Source organism: Poecilia latipinna, unplaced genomic scaffold (genome assembly GCF_001443285.1).
Source record: "Poecilia latipinna isolate Pla-1442-1.1 unplaced genomic scaffold, P_latipinna-1.0 Scaffold721, whole genome shotgun sequence".
NCBI lineage: Eukaryota > Metazoa > Chordata > Actinopteri > Cyprinodontiformes > Poeciliidae > Poecilia > Poecilia latipinna.
The window spans coordinates 22,201-44,397 of NW_015113337.1; the positions used below are offsets into that span (position 1 = coordinate 22,201).

The 22,197-nt window shown below is 40.4% G+C and overlaps 2 protein-coding genes across 2 annotated transcripts in view; both read left to right on the forward strand.

Annotated features, from left to right (window-relative positions):
• Nucleotides 1-7,762, forward strand: part of LOC106955254 (beta-adrenergic receptor kinase 2) — a 28,488-nt gene extending 20,726 nt beyond the window's left edge. The window contains exons 14-21 of the mRNA XM_015045341.1: nucleotides 1,653-1,753; nucleotides 2,561-2,627; nucleotides 3,553-3,648; nucleotides 4,444-4,606; nucleotides 5,058-5,194; nucleotides 5,328-5,366; nucleotides 5,795-5,908; nucleotides 5,989-7,762. Coding sequence (XP_014900827.1) covers nucleotides 1,653-1,753; nucleotides 2,561-2,627; nucleotides 3,553-3,648; nucleotides 4,444-4,606; nucleotides 5,058-5,194; nucleotides 5,328-5,366; nucleotides 5,795-5,908; nucleotides 5,989-6,150 — 879 coding nt within the window. The 3' untranslated portion in view covers nucleotides 6,151-7,762. The remainder of the gene's footprint in view (nucleotides 1-1,652; nucleotides 1,754-2,560; nucleotides 2,628-3,552; nucleotides 3,649-4,443; nucleotides 4,607-5,057; nucleotides 5,195-5,327; nucleotides 5,367-5,794; nucleotides 5,909-5,988) is intronic.
• A 5,964-nt stretch (nucleotides 7,763-13,726) lies between these two features.
• The window catches only part of myo18b (myosin XVIIIB), a 58,872-nt gene continuing 50,401 nt past the window's right edge, over nucleotides 13,727-22,197 (forward strand). The window contains 4 exon segments of the mRNA XM_015045326.1: nucleotides 13,727-13,886; nucleotides 16,356-16,498; nucleotides 19,647-19,799; nucleotides 21,291-21,689. Of these exon segments, the coding sequence (XP_014900812.1) occupies nucleotides 16,460-16,498; nucleotides 19,647-19,799; nucleotides 21,291-21,689 (591 nt within the window). The 5' untranslated portion in view covers nucleotides 13,727-13,886; nucleotides 16,356-16,459.

The window sequence follows — 22,197 nt, forward strand, 5'->3', positions numbered from 1 at the left end:
CATGGATATCTAGAATCATCTCTCTGAGCTCCTCAAACACAACTAGTCATTGCTTTCTCCAGTCCGGTCTCAGAATGGTGCACACAGTAATACAAATGTACCTAGTGGAAGTTTGTTAACTCTGTAGTGACTCTGGGCGGGTCGATCAGTCAACCTACTTATTTCACAGCAAAATTTGGCGGTTACAGACTTCCAGACCTTTGTGGAGGCAGATGAGGTCAGTTTCTCAGCCCAAGGTTAAAGAATTCAGGGCTGATTTATCAGGTCAGAAACATGAATGTAACTGCAGCACTAATAGTTTCTTTAGGGTACCTACAAATTTGTCAATACTATTTTAAAACATCTTTGTAGAAAACAACAACAACAAAGATATTTCCTTTCACTATGGGTGTAATGGTTAACTCTATCACAGACTAAAGTCAGTCAGATTAGATTGGTTTTGTATGAATCATGTTCTGTAGGAGCATTTATTTCAAAGAGTAAAAAGAGGACAAATACATTTATCCACGTCTATATTTCATAGAACCTATAAGTATCAACACACAGATGTGAACAAGTCAGCATAAATGGGGGGTTTGGTTTGTGAAGATGTCATCGTCTGTAAAGAACAACTCAGTCCATCAGCCTCAACTCAGCGGCCCGTTGAATTTCTTTAAAATGCAAACTGGACACCGTTACAGCGGCTATCTAAACAAATGTCCTGCTTAGAACGAAGATGCAGCTTGAACTCTGCAGTAATCCCATTTATCATTTGATTTTGGGAATCCACTGTTGCCTCTCTATAATCCACAGTAATGCTGCCTGAAGGATTAACTGCTCTAACACCTGTCTGACTCCCCAAGTGGGATGAAGAAAGATGTTGACAAAAATCAGTGAAAGAAACACAAGCGCAGCTGTTTGAGTTGAAACCAGATATTTACATACAGGCATATCCTTTTTGTCCCTCAGTGACATTAAATTAGACCATTTCCTCTTTTTTTATGCCAGCCAGGATTACTAAAGCTAACAAAGATATTCTTTGTAGGCATCATCTTTCTTTCTTTGAAGTCTGTACACTTAGGTAAGCAATTTAGCTAATCCCAGGAGATAATTTAATGTTGTTTAGCCTTTTGAAAGCAACACCTTGTATGAGTGACATCATGGAAGAATGAACTGAAATCAGAGCGATGTGGGAACCTCCATAAGTCAGGTTCAGGTTAACGGTCTCCAGATGCCTGATGGTAGCACATTCATCTGTTCAGCTGCAAGCTAGAGTGAATAAGTTGGGACTATTCAGTCATCATTATCCAATGAGACCAGTTCTGTGTCCCAGAGGTCATCTCAGGACATCAGGTGGGAAGATAAAAGCAGTTTAAAATGTACTGAGGAGATCTGTATACAATTTTTAATTTAAAAAAGAAAATAAATCTTGCTATTGTGCCAGTTAGTTATTATAAATAAAGTTGCCCTGTTGACCTACAACAGGAGAAGTTTAGCTTGATTTAATGTAAGACAATATGTATAAGTAGCAAAGTTTTATTCAAGAACCCTGAGGTCTCCTTGGGAGCAGATGGCTTGATGTTTTTTTTTCTCAAAAAATGGTAATAAGTGTAAATGATGCTGGTTTATCTTCAGATAATGTCTGACTGTTCCTTTCCCTCTCCTCCCTGCAGAATGTGGAGCTCCCAGACTCGTTCACCCCAGAGCTCAAGGATCTGCTGGAGGGGTTGCTGCAAAGAGACGTGTCCAAGCGGCTTGGTTGCCAGGGCCGGGGGTACGACAAAAACCCACATGAAATGTCTGTTCACATCAACGGCAGTATCTAGACAGACCCGGGGTGTCAAAACCTTTAGGTCGCATGGGCCAAAAATCTTCAGCTCAGAAATACAACACGACTACCAAAAAGTTGTTTTTTTCCCCCCCATTCAGCAATAACCTAAACATGAACCATGTTAATTAAACAAATATTCACTACTTTTTTTTATATAGGAACCAGATTGTAGAGCCACAATTTCAAATGTTTTCTTTGTTAAATTAAAGCCATTCAAGGACTCTGTAGAAAAAGACTGAAAAATATTTTCTGTTTTCAGCAATAAAAATATGATCTAGGTCTGCCTTCATTTGCTGTGTCCAGCCAAGTTTCAATACATCAATTAACAGCAGATTTGGCTGCACCAAGGTGTGCGTAAGTCAATGAGTAGATGTAGTTACCATGGCAATAGAAGAAAACCGGACAGCTTGGAAAAGATGATCACTTTGTGTTGCATCATTTGTAAGTAGATTTCAGTCATGAATGGCTGTTTACATTGTATCTAAGTGATTAATCTTTGATATAACTTATCAAAGATAAATCAAAGATGTGATAAAATATTAACCAAACAGTGAGGGGTGTACTCCCTTTTGTGGAACGCTGAGATGAGTAGATGAGTCGTGGTGCACTGAGTGATCTGATGGGTGAAGTCAGTGCTGTCATTTTACATCAGGGCCTTTTACAGACTGGATGAAGCCATCACAGACCAGCAATGTGGGCAACACTGCCACCTTGTGCTGAAGTGAGGCATCTGTTGTGTCTCCCTTCTAGAGCGCTAGAGGTGAAGGAGCATCAGTTTTTCAAAGGCATCGACTGGCAGCAGGTGTACCTGCAGAAGGTGAGTGAGCTCCGTCACGTTTCTGATGAGACCGAAGTTCATTCCCACTAAATATATGTGCGCTTTATGATTCTGGGCATTTTGTCCAGACAGAATGTGTATCTAGGCCAGAGTTGTCCAAACTTTATACTCTGTGGGCCAAACTTGCAAAGTTGAAAGCACTTTTTCCTAAAAATAATCATAATTAAAAAATAAAAAAAACTTAGCAACAAATAGAAAAACTTTTTTTTGAAAACCTTTGGCATATTTAGCTAAGTTTGAGTTAAAAGTTGCTGGATTTGGTGACTTTATCTATTATAATTTTCAGGGGTTTTTTGTTTTTGCTTTCATCTTGATAAAAGAAAATACATTTAGTACCCAACACTCTATTTAAGAACATATAAATTAAGCCAAGTTTATTTGTATAGCACATTTCAGCAACAAAGCAGTTCAAAATGCTTTATACCATTAAAAACACCATGTAGTAACCAGTTATGAAATAAGCAGCTAACATAACTTTCTGTCAAACGTCATCAAGCAAATTCACATCAAATATACTGATCAATGCTGCAGTTATTATGAATCCAAGGTGGGGTTTAGGTCTTATTTAAACAGACTCGTTGTTCCGGCAGTTTTTTTGTTTTTTTGAAGTTTGCTCCAGATTGGAGGATCAGAAGAATGAATGCTGCTTCTGCTTTACTAATCACTGATTACCTTCCAAAATGATGGAGCAAGTCCATCTGCATCAGGTCCGTTCGGTTTTCAGGGAGTCGCACTAAATTATCTCAACTCTTACGTTCTGTGTTTGTAGCTAAGATCTGGTCAGGTGGTTGTTTCTATGGTTACCACAGCACTACAGAGTTGTGGCCTTGTTGCTCTCTGTTTCTTCCTTAGCGTTATGTGATTGTTTCAGCTGACAGACGTCCCTCTGTTCTCCGCCCTGCAGTACCCCCCTCCTTTAATCCCGCCCAGGGGAGAGGTGAACGCCGCGGACGCTTTTGACATCGGCTCGTTTGATGAGGAGGACACCAAGGGCATCAAGGTAAAACAACTCCTGGAGCAGCCACACGCCTCATTTCTAATCCTCTTATCTTCCACTGCAGCTGCTGACGGGTCTTTGAGTGTCCCATAGTCGGACACAGCTTTTACATTTCAGAATCCCCTCCTCTTAGCTTCACCTGAAGCAAATAGATTGGAGAAAAACAGCCACTGCTACATGCAATGGTCTCTGAAACCTGAAGAGTTCTCAATTAACTGGCGAAGTAAAGAGTTTATTCATTAGTGAGCTCAAACTTTTGTTGTGCATCAGATAATTTTTAAATTCTCCAAATGAAAGACAACATATTTTTTAAGCAAATACGAGTTCAACTCCATAATAAATACTGACTGAATGATTTAATATGATGCATTTTTTATATTTGTAAACATGTCATTAGCTCAATCACTCAGTCAAGTTTATTTGTATAGAACATTTCAGAAACAAGGCAGTTTAAAGTAGTTTACATCATAAAAACATATAATAAAAACAGCATACAGTCATCAATTGAGAAACCATTAGCAGACATTGCATATTGTCGAGTGCCATCATAAATAAAACAGTGGTGATGACCTTTAATGCTAAATCAGCAGGAAGTAAATCAGGTTTTTGTCCCTGCTAACCAAGCAAACCTACAAAGTTAAACAGATAACTGTTAAAGACCAAGCTAGGCGCTAGAGGAAAGCAGCTGGATTCAGAGTCTGATGAATTGCTTGGCCCAGGCAGAGTCTCTGCTCTTTGTCTTTTTGTCCTGTTGTCATGGTGACATTGCTGCTCTGTCTTCTGTCTGCCTCCCTGCAGCTGCTGGACAGCGACCAGGAGCTCTACAAGAACTTCCCTCTGGTCATATCGGAGCGCTGGCAGCAGGAGGTGGCTGAGACGGTGTACGAGGCCGTCAACCTGGACACGGACAAGATAGAGGCTCGCAAGAGGGCCAAGAACAAGCAGCTGGGCCACGAGGAGGGTAAGACCGCCGGCCCGGAAACAGGCCCGTCACCATGACGATAAACTGTCCCAGAAATGATTGCGGTAAAGGATAATGTTGCTGTTTTCAAACCATTTTCAAGTAACATAGAGTTAATGATAAAATAATGCAAATACATCTTCTCAAAGATGAATAAACTTTATTTTCTAACAAATGTTTAACTCTAAAACTGGAAGACATTTTATAGATCCAAAACAAATGAACGATAAAAATGAATTATGACGTTGAGGCCAAAGCATCAGACTGAAAACATTTATCATCCAGTTTTAGGTAGTTAAGAGAGGATCAGTCATGCAAATGGAAATTATTGAATTCGTTTTAATTTATAATGCGATTAATTGATCTATTGCTTATTGTGACAGGCTTATCCAGAACACTTTGTGTTACCTTCTAACTGCATATGTGTGTGCGTGTGTGTGTGCGTGCGCAGACTATGCTTTTGGGAAGGACTGCATAATGCACGGCTACATGCTGAAGCTGGGCAACCCGTTCCTCACCCAGTGGCAGCGCCGCTACTTCTACCTGTTCCCCAACCGGGTGGAGTGGAGGGGAGAGGGCGAGTCGCGGGTAAGTGTGCAGTCACATCTCACTTCACGTTCCCACCATCTGTCTGTTCCGTCTCTCTCTATGTGTGTGTGTTTGTGTGTGTGTGAGAATCTCGTTTGTCTCTCTGCTTGTTTGTCCCGTCTCATCTCTGAAGGAAAAGTGGCTAAAGCCTTTAAAAATGGTAAAAGACAGGGTGAGTGTCTCTGCTGTCTGCTTCACCTCCCTGCTCTCCACCTGGCAGTACATGTTTCCTCCTCTTCCTCCTGCTGCAGCTAGATGAAGAGCAGCCTTCCCTTAGCGCTGCCCAGGAGCTCACTCTTCCCTTTACACAGCCTGTGGTGTCCCTAGACCAGTATGAAGAGAAATCCTCAATACCAGTTTTGATTAGGGCTGAAGCATTTAATCAGCTTCGTTGTAATTAATCTGTTATTGACATAATCGGTGATCGGCTAGAAAACTGTAGTTGGTGCGCCCTGTTTAAAATCTTAATGTTTCATGGATCCAACAGAATGTAAGGAGCTGGTTTGAGGCGAGGCATTCAGGAAACAATCGGCACAGGCATCAAAAAATGGCTGACGTTTCATGTTACCTCGTGTGTTACTCATCGACTTTTGTTCACAGCAAAACCTGCTGACCATGGAGCAGATCGTGTCGGTGGAAGAGACGCAGGTTAAAGACAAGAAGTGCATCCTGCTGCGCGTCAAGGGAGGGAAGCAGTTTGTCCTGCAGTGTGAGGTGGGTGGCTTCCTCGTTCTGTCCGTTCCAGCCAGCGACGTTTTGAGCCCTGCTGACCCGTTCCGTTGCGTTTCCCTCAGAGCGACCCAGAGTTTGTGCAGTGGAAGAAGGAGCTGAACGAGGCGTTCACAGAGGCCCAGAAGCTGCTGCGCCGCGCGCCCAAGGTGATCGGGAAAGGCCGAGCCGCTGTGGTGGAGCTCTCCAAACCGCCGCTCACACACCGCAACAGCAACGGCCTGTGAATAAAAGGAGCACATACCTTTCTATATCTATACACACACACACACGCACACACACACACTCACGCAAACATGTAGACGCATACACTCTGCACACCACGTCATTTCTGCAAGACATCAGCCCCAACTTCATGGCGACGCCTCACAGTGTGTGTGGACCTGCCGGCCCCTTACCCACACACTCACACCCACATACACACACACACACACACACGCACACACACCATCAGAGGAGGTTCACCGGTTTCTTTTCCGTTTCATCTACGGGACTCTGCCAGTCATGGAGAGGAGAGGCGGGGTGGACTGGAGGAGAGCAGAACCCTCTGCATGGATGTGACGAGGATTTGTTGAACCAGTTCTCCACCTTCCCCGGCTCTCCTTCATCAACCCGCACCCTCAAGGTCACCCCTCCTCACTTAACCCGGATCTCTTGGAAGAATCTGAATAATGACTGCGAAACGAAATGGAGTTTTAAGCGTCAGATACAGCAGGAGGTCCAATCAGAGAGAATTCCTCTTTCCGAGGCGATGCAGAAGGGGCGGGGCTACTGCGGGGAATGTAAAAACAAATCTGCTGCTTGACTGTATCCTGTTCCCCCCATTCCTCTTACCACCAACCCCTCCTCTCTGTTACTGAAGTGTGCAAAGTGCCAACATGGATATTTTACTTGAGTCACCTGTGTGGCCGGTGGGAGCCCCCCGTCCCTCCGGACCCTCTCACGGTGTTTGTTGGCGGCCGATTTATCATTCCAGTCCTGAAAAACAAGAGGACCAACAGACTCTTTTCAGATTGGCTCCTGTTTCCAGCCAGTTTCCATGGCGACCGAGATTCCATTGGCTGTCAAACAGCAACGGGTTGCCATGGGAACTGTGAAGACCAATGTACCTGAGGATGGGTAACCGTGGACGATGACGTGTGTTAGGCTTGCAGGGGGGGCGGGGCATGTTCAGTGTATATAAACAACCCTTTCTCTGTGCAGCCCATGTTTTGGTCCAGTGTGTTTGCATTGTCGGAGGACCTCTCTGTCTGCCTGTCCAAAAACCTCGCAAGACTTTACCCCAACACAGGAGGACGGGGATGTTCTCTCTCTTTCTGCAGAGTGTGTGAGGGCGTAAGGTGTGTGTAGAAGAGCAGGTGTTGGTGCTGCGTTACCTCTGCTGGGCTGTTTCCAGATGAAGCCACACACATTCTTGTGGCTTTGCAGGTTCAGCATGTGATCGTTGTCAGAGTGAGCACAAGTTAGACGAGGACGAGCTGAAGCTGAGAGAACGTTTTACAAACAACCTTTGGTTTTCTTTTATTTTTCTGGCTTTTGCTCTTTGACCGCCGAAGGCGCCTGGAGGACCAATCCCAACCTGCCAATAACAACATATCCAGCTCTCAAATATTAGGTTCAAGAATTTTTAGCAATATTTTTGGTAAAGCTACAAATTCCCTTTTTTGTTTTGTTTTCCACAGTGGTATAAAAGTTTCAGTTTTAAGGAATTTGTAATTGGTTTAGTAAATATCAGTCCAGGTTTGGCAAAACCGCTATGGTTTAATAAGAACCGCTATAGAAGTGAAAATGCTCCCTTTCCTGGTTATCACAAACAAAATAAAGGTTTCAGAAATCGCATTGTGTAGAATTATCATGTTTAGGTTCAGCCCAAGTATTGGACAAAGAAAAAGAAGTCGGACGCTATCCAGGCTACCTTAAAAAACTGAAATAGCCATCTGTAAGAAGCATTAACATCTAATAGTGCTAGTAATGCTAAATTTACCAACGTTAGCCGCTAATGATGCTTGCAACTGATTATGCTAACTTTAACAACATTAGCCATTAATATTTCTTGAGGTGTCTGATGCTATCTCGAGCAATATTAGGAGCTAATGACACTCCCCAACAATAATGCGGTAACACTTTATTTGAAGGGGGTTGAATAAGACTGACATGACACTGTCATAAACATGACATAACACCTGTCATGAACATGAATAAGCTCATGAATATTTATGACTGTTGTCATAAAGCGTCATTCGGTAAATTATGACACTTTTAATACAAAGCTGACATTATTCAAAATGTCTGTCTTGTTATGACAACTTGACATTAACCAAGAAATCATTACTGATATAAATTTGTTATAAAAGTATTACTGATTGCACTTTAAAAATTAGGTAACTTTATGTTATTAAAGGTAAAGTTTAAACAGTAATGATTTCCTGGTTAATGTCACGTTGTCATAACAAAGACATTTTGAATAATGTCAACTTTGTATTAAAAGATGACAACAGTCATAAATATTCATGAAGGCTTATTCATGTGCATGACAGGTGTTATGTCATCTTTATGATGATGTCATGACAGTCTTATTCACCCCCCTTCAAATAAAGTGTTACCAATAATGCTAACTTTAACATTAGCCACTAATGCTAACGAATTATTAGCTGCTTGTGACTAATAATTCTAACTTTACCAATGTTAGCTCACAATGTTGCTTGCGGTTAATGATGCTAACTTTTCCAACTTTAGCAGTTAATGATGCTTGTAGCTAATAATGCTAACTTTAGCATTTTCAGCTCCCAACTTTACTCCCTTTAGCATCATTAGCAGCTAGCAGTTTTCCAGTTGCAGTTTTCTATTGAATTTCCAAAAGGCTTCCACATAAGCTATTTAAAAGTGCTGCCAGCCTCTATAGTTCTGACAGCGAGCCAAAAAAACTCTTTCTTAGCCAACTCTCTGTCAACACACGGCCACTCAAGTACTACTTCCTTTCTCACTACAAAATAAGAGTCTCCAACATAGCAGGGTCTCATGTTTTGCTTAAATGAGGAATATTCTGTTTTGACCAAATCTCGTGGCCAAAAGTCAGAATTTTTTTTTCCAGTAATTGAAAGCACACATTCATTCTGCTAATCCACTTGAGAGATAACACTCTTCCGTGTAGAAGTTGTTACACACCTGGTCAGTAACATAAATGTTATGCTGCTTTGTTGACTTGTTCAGTTTGTTTGTGCAAACCAACTGACTGAAATAGAGCCTTTTCTCAGGTCCAACTGGGACAAAGTCAAAGTTAGACTTTTCACATTTCTGTCTGTAATTTTCATCCTCTGTATTCCACTTAAAAACATTCAATGTTTGAAAATGTTCACCTAATTTCATTCCATTTTAATATGCATCAGCTGCATGTCCTAATTATATATAAAGCACAGGGAATCTTTTCTTTCTGAAATGCTGCACGCCATTTTTAAAAGCTCCTTCAGTTTGACTTTATTGTTGCCATATCTGGAGCAAAGGTGAGAGACGAAGCTAGCTCAGCTCATCCAGTCAGCTTTAAATCATGTCACGTTTAAGACAGAAAGCCGAACACATCAGCTGTCTGTTCAGCTCCCGTTCATTAGTGTTTTGTGTTTTTCATGACCCGGTTCGGTCGGGGCTGAAACATGTCGAGCACCGGGGCGTTTACGGGACGGGTTGTTGCACAGCCGCAGTGTTACAGGATGTGCAACGGAAGGAGAAATCTATTGTAATTTCAGGGTTTTCATTTTTTTATGCAGTACAATGTCCTTGTTGCAGAACTTAAATGCAAAAAGCTTCAGTAGAAAAAAGGGTTGATTTGGGTAAATTGCTTTTTTTCCCTCTTTTTCTTGATGACCTTTTTTTTCTCGTCAGGGGGAAATCTTATCATGTTGTAGAGATTTTTGCCACCTCTTAAGGTGTCTTTTATTTTTATAAACCAAAATGGTTTTTATTGTTTTCATTGAAAGTTATGTTATTGCACCTTTTTAGCCCAATGTGTTACTTACCAGTTGTTAAATGTGCCAAATAACTTTTTATGTTTAAATTTTTGTTGTTGTTGAAATGAACGAGTGGAACTAACCGGAAGTTGGACGTTTGCTTCTCGTCACGGACGCGTCAGCAGCCAAAACGATTGAAAATCCACTCTCACAGACTTTTTAAGGAGGAGGTTTTGTTGGAAGGGTACAAAACTGTGACCAAACGTTTCTCCACTGGTGTTTGTGTGTGTGTGTGTGTGTGTGCGTGTGTGTGTGTTGCTGCGGGGGATTCTGAAAACACACACCACCCGGTTCCGTGTACTTGTTCCTGAAAGTTTTTCTCTCTCTCTCCTCCACACTGTGTGTAAGTCGTGAGTATTGGGAGATACGTGAGCCTCATTAACGCCTCGTATCGCCATCCGGTGGACGTTTTACTTTCTTTCTACATCACTCACAGATTTCTCTCCCTCGGACACACGCTCAACACGATTTTAAAAAAGGACAGCATATAGGAAAAAAAATATATATAGTATATATAAATATATGTGTATATGAAATGACAAAACGCTCTAGGTTTATTTAAAAGATTTAATGTAGAAAACAAAATGAACTTGTCGAGGGGAGGTCGGGGATGTTGATGTGAGTATAATTGTTTGTGGTGATGACTTCAGCTTGAATCTTGCACATAAAAAGACTTATTAGAGATAACATCTGCGAGTTCCAGATGATTATTTTTGTTCAGACACCAGACTCTGTGCTTTTTTTCATATTTATTGTGTGCATGGGGAGCCGGGAGCCGGCGTCTCTCCTCCACACGTCGGAGCTTTTCGGCCGAGGGCTTACTGTAGAAAACCCCTCCAGTTTACACCCGTCTGAAACTCTTCTCGTTTTCACACGCCACAAACACAAATACTACTGCTTTTGGGTTATTCAAATTAAGGTAAAAGAAGAAAAAAAAATACTATCTGATGATGATATTATTCAGTGAATATTCTAAAGTTTATTTTATTTCAACGATTCTTTTTGTTTTTGAGATAGAAAGTTGCGTGTTGGACTGCTTGTAAGAACAGTTCAAGAATAAAAACAACTTTTTCTGTGTTGCCTCTTGTCATTTTGCATTTATTTTGTATTTGACTCATTAATTCAAAGGTCTTTGTGTCTCTTCTTCATGGTCGCCATGCCTACTAATCAACAAAAGTGTATTTCATATATTGGTGTCCTCTCAGGGAGGCCTGGTCAAACAGCACGGTGGGTCGGGTTGCCTTGTAGTGTCGGTGGCAGATTTGCTCTCCAAGAGGTGGAAATTTTAACTTGATCTCAAATTTGTTATAAAAAAAACTGAAGCTGGTATATACAATCAAAACACAGAGAATTATATATTCCAAGTGTGTGTTTATGTAATTTTGAAGATTGTGTTTGACAACTAATGAAAAGTACATCAAACATAATTAAAGGGGCAGTGTTGTGTGTTTTCCAGGCACATAGCTCCATTTTGTAGCACAATGAAATAACTGTTACTTTCAGTTGTTTATATAAAAAAAAAGCATAATCAAATATGACTTAAAAGAAATTTGACTTCCTGATTTAATGCCTTGAAATTGGGCCTCTGTCTCTAACTCCTGCTTTTTCTGAAACTCCAGCTTCAGGATGACATCACAACATGGCTCCTCTATTAAACCTTTAATATTTTTACCAGTGTTGCTCTTAGAAGTATCTCCTATAATGAGCTCAGCTGATGTGCAGTTCCACCAGGTGTTTGCTGATTGCTGCTGGCTAGTCTGAAGGAGCTGAGTGGAAGAGCGTCGTCCTCAAAGGCAGAGCTAGGGTCCACCCAGGTGTTTTGCACCGCTGAATGGTTGCCACGGGAGACTCAAGAACTTCTCCAACATGCGTGAAGAAATTAAAGCAATACTCCAGGTATGTTTTTAATGAGGGAATTGTTTTAAAATATGATATAAAGTTTCATAATACTGCCCCTCTAAAGAACTTTTTATTCCAGATTATGGACCGGCTAAAAAAGAATATCCATGTACCGAAACCTCAATACTTTGTGACTGAAGTACTTGATCTGGGCGTGGCTAGAAGGTGACTGACCCAGATTGCTTTGATGCTGGCATTAAGCTCGGCTGCTTGGTTTCCTGTGTGCCTCAGCTTTCCTTTAGGACATTCAGATCAGTTTGGAAAGCAATCAATCACGGTTCAATCAATTTCCAGAGCTGGATAAGAGTGGTAAAGGAAAATGAAGTATGAAAAACATATATGTTTCCCCCACTTTTCTCAGTAGATTCTGCTTGATTGGGGACCAAAATTGTAACATTTGTTACATTTCCAGCTGCTCTGGTTCGTGTTCACATTGCACTGTGTTAAACAATCCAAACTATTGAAAAACTTGTTTCTCTCCTCTCCTGTGGTGGCGTTGCACCAAAAACCGCTGAAGAAAACGACACAAAAACCTCTGAGCAAAACTTCCTTCTTCATGAAATGTAAACGAAGCATGGAGTGACGTTGGATTATAGTTGTAGGATTGCTTGATTATCTTTAATAAAAGAACATCGCTACTTTCTAGCTCTAACACGTTTGTTTTGGCTGTATTTACCCAGAATGCCCTGCGCTGTCCTCTTCCTGAACTTGTTTTATCATTTCATTTCCAAAAAGCGGTCTCCGTCCGCTTGGCATTCACATAAGCATTTGAATCACACCAGATCCCCTTAAACCGAACCAAGACTGAGGTTTTTATACAGGGAAGAGTTCACTGTTCTTTAGTTAGATTACACATTCACACCTCCACATCGAACCAGACTTTCTAAATAAACGGTTTGGAGGCAGATTAAAGCAGACTCAACAGGGCTGGTGTGAGTTCACCCTATAACAGCTATATTTCTGTCTTCTTGTTGCAGCTAGCTGTGCTGCAGTGCTAACAATAGGGTGTGCTTAGTTTGCTTGTCTGGTAAAATAGTCTTACAACAAGCAACAGGATCTCTGTCAGTGGGAGATTACAAATCACACACAACTCAACAGTCAACCGCAAAGCCAAAAGGCTTCTCTCTTTTCTTAAATCTGTTCGGTGAACAAATAATAAATCACAAAGGGGAGCAATCGTTTCCCTCCTGGAAGCCGGGCAGGTCACAGCAAACATGTTGGAAACATTAACAGCAGAGAAAATAGCGACTCGTATGAAAGTCGGTGATAACCGGTTCGACCGGCTCCTGTTGTAATAACTGATCAGTGTTTTTTTTTTCTACTTGTTTTGTCTCCTCCTCCCAGAAATCAGCAGGCTCCTCCCCTTCATTCCTTCCCCCTCCCCCACCTGTAGCTGTCAGTCACAGCAGACAGCTAATGAGTTGCAGATCTGCACATGTGCGGTCGTGTCCTGTCAGGGATCCGCCGGGCGGCCATCATTCCCCTCCCATCAGGTGACCTGTCAGCCTCTGTCACATCATTTAGCAGAACTCACAGGTTCCGTCTCTAAAGCCGCTCAGGCAGGACGGAGGGGAGGGGTTGATATTAACTTTTTGTGTGGTTGATTGGTCATATTTTCTTTGATCTCCTCACCTAAGACTCAAAGTGTTTCAATAATTGATGCAGACAATAAGAAGTGACTTTTCTAGGCAGTTTGTCTCCCTAAATCGTGTTTTCCTGAGGATCCATGTCAGCCAGTTGTCCAAACAGGGTTGTATCCCCTTCCTCCACCCACCCAGCGCCTGCTGATATTTATAGAGTGTCCTGCCAGCCGTTATGTGCTGCTTCTTTAAGTGTGTGTGTGTGTGTGTGTGTGTGTTACTCTATTTCTGGTCCTATTGCTACATGCCCCCCTCGTTCAGTCATACCCAGTGTAAGTCTGTGGTGGTCTGTGTGACAGCAGGACGTTTTTATTTGGCCCTCCCCGGATCCACCGCCGGCCTTCTGGATCTCTAAGAAGCTTCTTCAGAAGGTCTCCAGCCCCGTGTTCCCTCTGCCTGCCTGGTGTTCACACACAACTGGAGGTAAAGAAATGTTTGAGTTTTATGGAAAGAAAGAGAGATAGACGTTAAAACCCGGGACTGGAATTTTCCTCCTGGAGTCGATTCGGAGCGTGGTTCTGGGGTCAACTGGTGCGGCCCTCTCTCAGGGTGTGAGAGACAAACTGACTGAAGCCACTAGATTTGGATTTGAAATAGTAAATAATAAATAAGAATGAAAGCTTCCAGATCAGGGGTCTGCAGCCTGCGGCTCCGGAGCCACAAGTGGCTCTTTGGACCTTCCACTATGACTGTTAATAACTTTGGCTTAAAACCCCCCCCCAAAAAACAGCTAATATTTTAACTTTAGTTTTTACTGACAAACGTAGTTTTTTAGTTTTGCAGTTTACACATGTAATATTTGCACTGAATTTCTACAAAGAATGACACTAAAAGAGCCAGAGATACGTTTCTAGATCTGATTTTTACGTAAAGGGTCATTGGAAGTAGAAAAGAAAAAATAGAGTACATTTCTGCCAAAAAAAACTTCTAGAAAAAAGAACATTTCTGAGTGACAAAAGACAAGAATGTAACATTATTGATTCTTAAAAATTTTCTTATTTTTTCAAGAAAGTTTTTAAAATTAATCTCAAAATTTCACACAAATTTCACATTTTGGAACTCAGACATTTCCTTTTTTTTTTTTTTGGTGAAATATATTCCCTCTTAAAAAAAAAAAAAAAAGTACTCCCTCACCTTAATGCGCCCTCTAATGAGCCGCCGTAGGTTTCCTCTTCATTAGGTTGGAATCTAAGTGGTTTCTTTTAATTTATCACATTTTCTGTCCCACTGAAAAAAAGATCCATCTTTTTTTTTTTTTTTTTAAAGTTTGTCTTTATCTTTATTTTAAATCCTAATATAAATAAATGGCAGCTCTTTAAAATGACAAAAATGACCTATAGTATATATTTATCTAAAAGCCGTCTTGTCAAAAAGACTTTCAACATTTGCGGTTCTAGGTGAGTTTTTTGGCCGTCCTGACAGTAACAGAGTCTCTTCTGGTCCCGATGGTTTGGTTGGAAATACTGAGATTTACTGCTGAGTTGCATAAACTAGTCATTCATTCACTGGTTCATAATTAACTCACAGCTAAGTAAGCAACTTTGATTTAGAAACTGAACATGTTTATTTCAATTTAATTCAAAAATACTTTATTTATCCCAAAGGGAAATATTGTCAAAAAATTCACGAGTTCTTGTGGATGGTCATGCTGTGTTCAGGAAGGCTGTCCAGTAGCAGTCAGTATTGCAGCGCACCTGAAGAGGCCTCTGACTGAAGACACTGTCACGTAGCAGCATGACTGTCATCCATGACTGTCTTGACATGCGAGCAGCTCAGTGTCCGGGCAGCTAAGACGTTTTCACAGCAGCATGTCCTCCATGACTCCATCATAGCTAGCATAGCTAATCCACCTCTTCTGTTTGTGCCTCTGATATGTTAAAATGGGAGTTTCTGAGCAGAGTGAAAACACTGCAGCAGCTCAGTGGAAGTTTTCCAGTTAGCCGTCTTGAAAATGTTTGAAAGCGACTTTAACACTTTTTTGTGACTTCAACAGTTTTTTATTTATTTATTTATTTAGTTGTTCTTGTTATTTTATTTCATATCACTAAGGGAAGCTGCAGAACACCAAAGCATTTTATGCGTTTCAGACTTTTTTGAGTTTTTTTTATATATAAAATTAAATAATTTAAATTCATGTTAAGAGTCTTCAATGACTCTTTTGCTGTTTTCTTGCTCATTGTAGTCATGTTAGCCTTGTAACATGGAGCCTCTTCATGTGAGCTGAACTCTATAAGTCATCAGATTGTTCTCAGACTGTTTCTAGGAGCTGCTCTCCGTCCTGTAGAACGCTCAGTGTTGGATCAGAAGCAGCTCCTCACATGGACCAGCGTGTCGCCAAGCTACGCTGCTGCTCTCAGCTTCTCTTTTCTGGACAGATAACTTGATAACTTGAGTGAAAATTTATCAGAGAAAATATCTTTGCTGACTTTTCCTGCCTGCAGAACTCGTCTCCTTCTGGATGTTTGTTTCTCAGACAGAAGCGGCTCCTTTGCTGCTCTTTGTGTCGCTAAGAGCAGCGACACAAGGCTTTGTTCTCTTCCAAACACCTGATTGATTGTGAGACTTCCTACATTACTTGACATTATGAAGAACTAAATTGATTTTTTTGTGGATTTTTCAGTTTGATCATGATCAATTGATTGATTTTGGTCATGGAAAAACTGGAAGGAAAGCGCAGAGAAACAGAAAAAGACAAAGCAAAAAGAAGTTGCAACGTAATTTAGCAAAAAAAAAAAAGGAATCTTAGAATCAGGATGAGAAAATGGTTTCTTCAAAAAAAAAAGAGACTGAAAGCGACTCAAACCTCTCAGCCACATCAAACCTGAATCCCTGTGATGGGTTTGTTTGTTTGCACATCTTCCCTCCTTTTTAACTGCTTCTTCCCAATGATAGGTTGTCTCACACACACACCACCACTGGCTGACCTCACCGTGACCCCTCCTCCCCACGACCACCGCCACACCCCCCTGAGCCCCGCCCTCCTCCTCGGAGCAACTATGGCGTTGTCTTCCCGCTTAAAGCTGTGGGAGCAGAAGGGAGGTGCAGGAGGGCTGCATGCTGTGTTGATTCTAGTCGCTGCCTATGTGTGTGTGGATGTGTGTGTGTGATGAAGTGTTGATTACACAGTCAGTGGCAGCCTGTGTTCTGATCCTGAGTCACTGTGGCATGTCATTGTGCAGTTCCAGTGTTTTAGTCATCCTGCATGTATCAGATGGTCATTTATAGCGTCTTAGCTCTGCTCAGCAACATGTGGAGGACAGGAAGTGGGTCTCTGGCTGCTTCAGCCATGAAAACACAGTAAAGGTTCTTTAACGCCCAAGCTGGACGTTTTCCTTGGTGACGACCAGGAGCATAGAGTCGGGCTAACGACTACAGAGAAACTGTCAGGAGGGTTTGACCAGGCGCTCAGGGTTGCCAGATCTGACTGACATTTTCCAGCCCAAACAGAGAGTAGAACCCGACCAACTCCACAAGACCCAACCCAGACCTCAAGCTTCAGTAGAGCTCATGTTATCCAGACCTTCACCTTTTTAATCATTGTAACATTGTTTTTAAATGTGAATCTGCATCAACTGCCTGAACTGGCAAACTAAATTTAGGCTGTACTTAAACTGCCAGCCTAGAGTCATACCAAGGGCCTCAAATGGCCCCTGCGCCTCACTTTAGACACCCCTGTTCTATATATTACCTATATATTTTAGATTAAGTTAAAAACAGGAACTAGCAGGCTTCTTTTTTCACTTAATTTAACGTTGCTAATGTCCTTTACTGTAGAAAATAATAAATAGTTTTATATAGAAGTTTGACTGAATGGAATTAAGTACCTAATCATGTGTGTATATGTTTGTGTGTGAATAAACACGTGATCATTTTACAGAATGTAGAAATAATAATCCCAATAGATTGTGTAAAGGGAAAGTGTAAATATTTTTAGTTTTGTTAAAGGTTAGTATTTTCCTGTTATGTAGATGTGATTCTGTTGGACCTCAGTAGGAAAAGTCGTGGTTCTTCTGAAGCTAATGAGGATCTTAAATAAAAACAAAGAAAATCTGAATTTATTTCAGAACCAATTTCCTTTGGATGCTTTTCCTAAAGCTAAATTTAGAGCTTTAAGTACTAAATTACTTAAAGCGTATTTTAAGCGCTCTCTCTACAAGAGAGCGCTTAAAATACATTTCATCAGGCTGCTGGAGCTCTGGCATACTGGTCAGCCAAACGCTTTATCTGCAGGCTGCTGGTCACTCAGAGCGCCGGGCCGGCAGGTCCACAGGCCCTGAGGATGTTTTCTAGAAGTCGCACTGAATAACAAAAAGTATAAATGTGTGATGCAGCATATTTTGGTGTTGATTAACACAGGGCCAGTATCGTCCACATTTCAGCTTCATTATCATCAATCTTCTGTGTTTTTGTAGTTTATCTTTGAAGTATTTTTCCATTTAGACAAAGATGGTGAAATATTTTAATTACATATTTACATGACAAACAGAAATAATAGAATAAACAACTCAAATTTGACAAAACAAACATTTCAAAACAAATGAAGCTAAAATATCGATCTTCTCGTTCCAGTATGGATCTGATAGCAGGTATTGATATCTGGGATGGATCTGCTCGCCTCAGAGTGGCTCTCTGGAGTTTTCACAGTGGCTTTCAGTAACTTTGGCTGAAAGTCATAAAGAACCAACTAATGTTTTTAAAGTTAGATATAACAACAAATTGACATTTTGTCAGTCTTTTCACTTATTTTATTGAATTATGTCACTGAATCTTCACAACAAAATGACACCAAAGGTACCAGTAAAATGTTCTAGATCTATTTTGTCTTTATTTCAATGCTGGAAACGTAATGTAAAAATAAGATTTAAAAAAAGCATAATTTCCCACAAATCAAACCCTGATATGGACGATAATGAATCAAGCCTCTTTTTGCAAAAGTTTTATGTTCTTCTTTATTTTAAACCATAACAAAGGGGGGAAAAATCCTTCTATTTAATGATTAAAACAAATTTTCAGTAGCAGATCTTTTTCTTTTTCAAAAATGTTATTTAAGGCAACTTGAAACAAGTTTGATTTGCTGATTCCTGTTAGATAAATACCGTCATATTTATATTTTAAATTTTCTTGTGTTAAATGTAATACTTACAAATACTTCATAATGTTACCCTTAATTGTGTGGAAGATATTTAAACGCAGCAAATTTGATAGACTGTGGAAAACTATTCATGTATCAGTGATTCATCAGTGCTATGAATAAAACTGATCAGTCTCAACATCTATTGATGATCAAACTGCAGGATGAAGAACATTAATCATGGAGCTTATTACACATTTTCATTCATGGAACAATAAAACTGTCTATTATGCCTAAATATATTTATTTACAATCAAGTTGATTACACCTAATCAGAGATTATGATAATATTCACACTAATGTCTACTTCCAAATGATTTCATTGAACAACAGAAGAAGAAAGTTCAGTCTTTGAAAAAAAAAAAAAAAAAAAAAAAACTTTTAATGGCAACAAACGTTTGAAGTATGAATTTTGACTTGGAGACTAAAAGACGGTTGCGTATGTAGTTTAATATTTCTGTTATACTTTATTGTTTTTGATTGTTTTATGTTTTTTTGAGATATTTCAAATGTTTTCCAGTTCTACTGTTAAGTTTTCTTTGCCAAATTAAAGTTGAGAGAGAGTAAACTCGCATAATTATGCTGTACCGTTATTTTTATTATTTAGTGTCAAAACAACGATATTATCGTTTATGGCTATAATTTCTGGGTCAGTTTGTTATGACAGGCCTGGTCATGATGAAAAGACTGTGGAACAAAATGATGGAAGTGATTAAATATGTGTGACGCGTCGGATCTGAAAAATGCAACAAGAAATACTTTGGATCAATAAGTCATGCTTCCCTCTCCTATAAAAATATGAATGATGTATTTGTCCACATGGATCTGATCTGAGTTTAGGGCTTTTTTTCAACAGTGACTCTATCAGCCGTTAGTTTAGGCAGAAGGTCAAGTCTTGGTAGATGTGCAGATATTTCTTTCTGTCTGTTTGGTGACTTTCTGTCAAATATTGCATGAATGCATCTCATGTGATGAAACTTCAGCATGAAATCACAATGACTTCCTGTTTTTATCAAATTCTGCGTGGTTCCTTTTAATTCCTACAACTCCAGATAAAGGAGGAGAACAAGCCGGCGGCCGCCACCATCCCTCCACCGCCGCTGTCCGTCCTGCCTGGAGGCATCCTGAAGCAACTGGTCAGAGACTCAGAGAAAGAGACCAAACATAAGGAGCCAGAGGTCAAAGAGGTCAAAGACGAGAGAACAGTAAGCAGATGACTAGTTAGTTAATGCTCCCTCAGAACACTCAGATACAACAAACTTAACAGCATTAAACACATTTGCTTATTTGCAATTGATTATTTTGTGAGTTGAGTTTCTTGGGTTTATTGGTTCAGAAAATCTGAGCCAAATGAAACAAAACTTGAAGCACCTTGAGATCGCAATAAAATAAAACTTTTGTTTTTACTAAACCTCATGTTTCAGCAGGTAAAGAAAAGAGAAAACAACTGGACTGAATTTGACGCCGATAATCACAGCATGCCGATTGGTAGATTGTAAAAGTGGGCGGGACTTTATGAGCTAAATCGTAAACTGTCTCAGTTATCAGACATTTGCAGGTTTCACATGTGGCGTTCCTCCATTCTTAGACCACTAAACACCTGCAGTCCACTTCTAATCATACATTAGTCTCAGTACAAGATGCTTTCAATGCCTCTATTGTTGACTATGACTTTACACTGATAATCACGTATACTTTCTGAATAGGCTTCTGTGTGTCCATCACAATGTTCTGCAGCATAATGGAGAAAACCTGATGATCTGGTTCTTCCACAGTGACTCTTAATCCCATTGACTAAAACGATAAAGAACCAGTTAATGTTTTTAAATGCAGATACAATAACAACTTCAGGTTTTTAATTCCTTGTTGGTTATGGAATCATTGGACTGATTCCATAACCTTCTTCTGATGATTTATAGATCATTTTCTGATGATCTATAGATCATCTTCTGATGATCTATAGATCCATGTTTAGGTGGGAAGCACTGTCATTTTTCTTTATTTTCCACAAACATCAACATCCCACAGGAAAAAAAACTTTTATGTTTTCCTTATTTTCAAACCTAAAATTAGAGTTAAAACAGTGCCTCCTTCAAAACGAAGGATGTATTTTGTCCAGAAGGACAAAATACATCAAATTCAAAATCAAAAATACTTTATTAATCCCAAAGGCAAATTAAACATTGTAACTCATTAATTCTTCAAAGAGTTATTGTAGGTTGTGTTGGCAATGTCAGCTCTCCTGACATTGAGACGCTAAATGAGTTCAGTTTCATGGACTGAGGGAGAAAATGGCTCCTGGATTGTAAATGTTGCAGATTGCTGCATTAGACTCAGAGCATTTCTGAAACCTGGCAGTAGTTATGAACTACTGACTAATTCAGCCTTCATTCTTGTCAAATAAGAACAATAATGTAAAAAAAAAAAAGAAAAATCAATGAAAAACACCCACATGTTGCATCATTTTAAGTGTCAATCACAGGAGTGTTTGAAGTTGTGTTTTCCTGCCTTATTCTTTATGTCGTGTGTTTCAGTCCATTTGATGCATTTGTTTCTCTAAAGCTCCTTTATGTGCCTCATGTATGACAAATTTCCTTGAGGCCTTGAGGTTTTGTTGCCATATCCAAATAAATCATCATCATCATCATCATCATCATCATCATCATCAACATCTCTTCATTTCTCTCCTCATTCAGCCACACAAACTGAGCGACAACCTGGTGCAGCAGTTCCTGGTCCCGGATCAGACTCCTCCAATCCTGGAGGCCGAGATGGCTCTGCGGGCCGAACAGGTCAGCAACAGCAAACAGAAACGGTCCGACTCCGTCCAGTCGGACGGCGGCCCGCCATCCCAGCGCCACATTATGACTCCGGAGTCCGATGGTCAGACGCTCTCACCGGAGCCCCCAAAACAAAACCAGCGACAGGAAAAGAAGCAAGAGGTGGTGAGCAGGAAGAAGCTGCAGCCTGAGCCGAACAAAAGGAGGACGGACGACCGGAAGCTGGTGGAGACCAACCAGAACGGGATTGAGGAGAGACAGGAGCCGGAGGGGAGGCAAGCTGACGCAACCGTACCGGAGCAGAACGGGAAGGAGGTGTGTCTGTTCATTACACCTTTTAGAAATGAATATTTTATGGTTTGATTTAGTCCCTAATTCACACCTGGTGGAGGCGCCATCACTACTAAGTTAAACGCGAGCCAGAGGCGTTCAAATGTTTTGAACCAAGGGCCAAAATCCCAAAGCTTAAAATCCTCGGGGGCCAAAATCAGCTTTTTCTCTGCATGTATGATTGCAAATAATAATAAAATTGTGAATTATTTTTACTTTTCCTGCACAGCAATAAATCAAACAACTAATATTTTCATTAGTATGAGATTTGCCTTACAGCTATTTCACTTTTTGGGCCAGTTATTAGTTTTTTTTATTGGTCTTTGAAATGTTTCTAGTTGATTTTTCACTGTGTTTAGTTTAGCATAATGAACTGCTGGACACGAGTGTGTTTCTCAGTAAAACGCAGCTGGATGTTTGTGGCATGAACTTCTATGAAATAAAATTAAAAGTCTTAAAAAAGGGGGAGGATGTTGTTCACTTATATTACAGA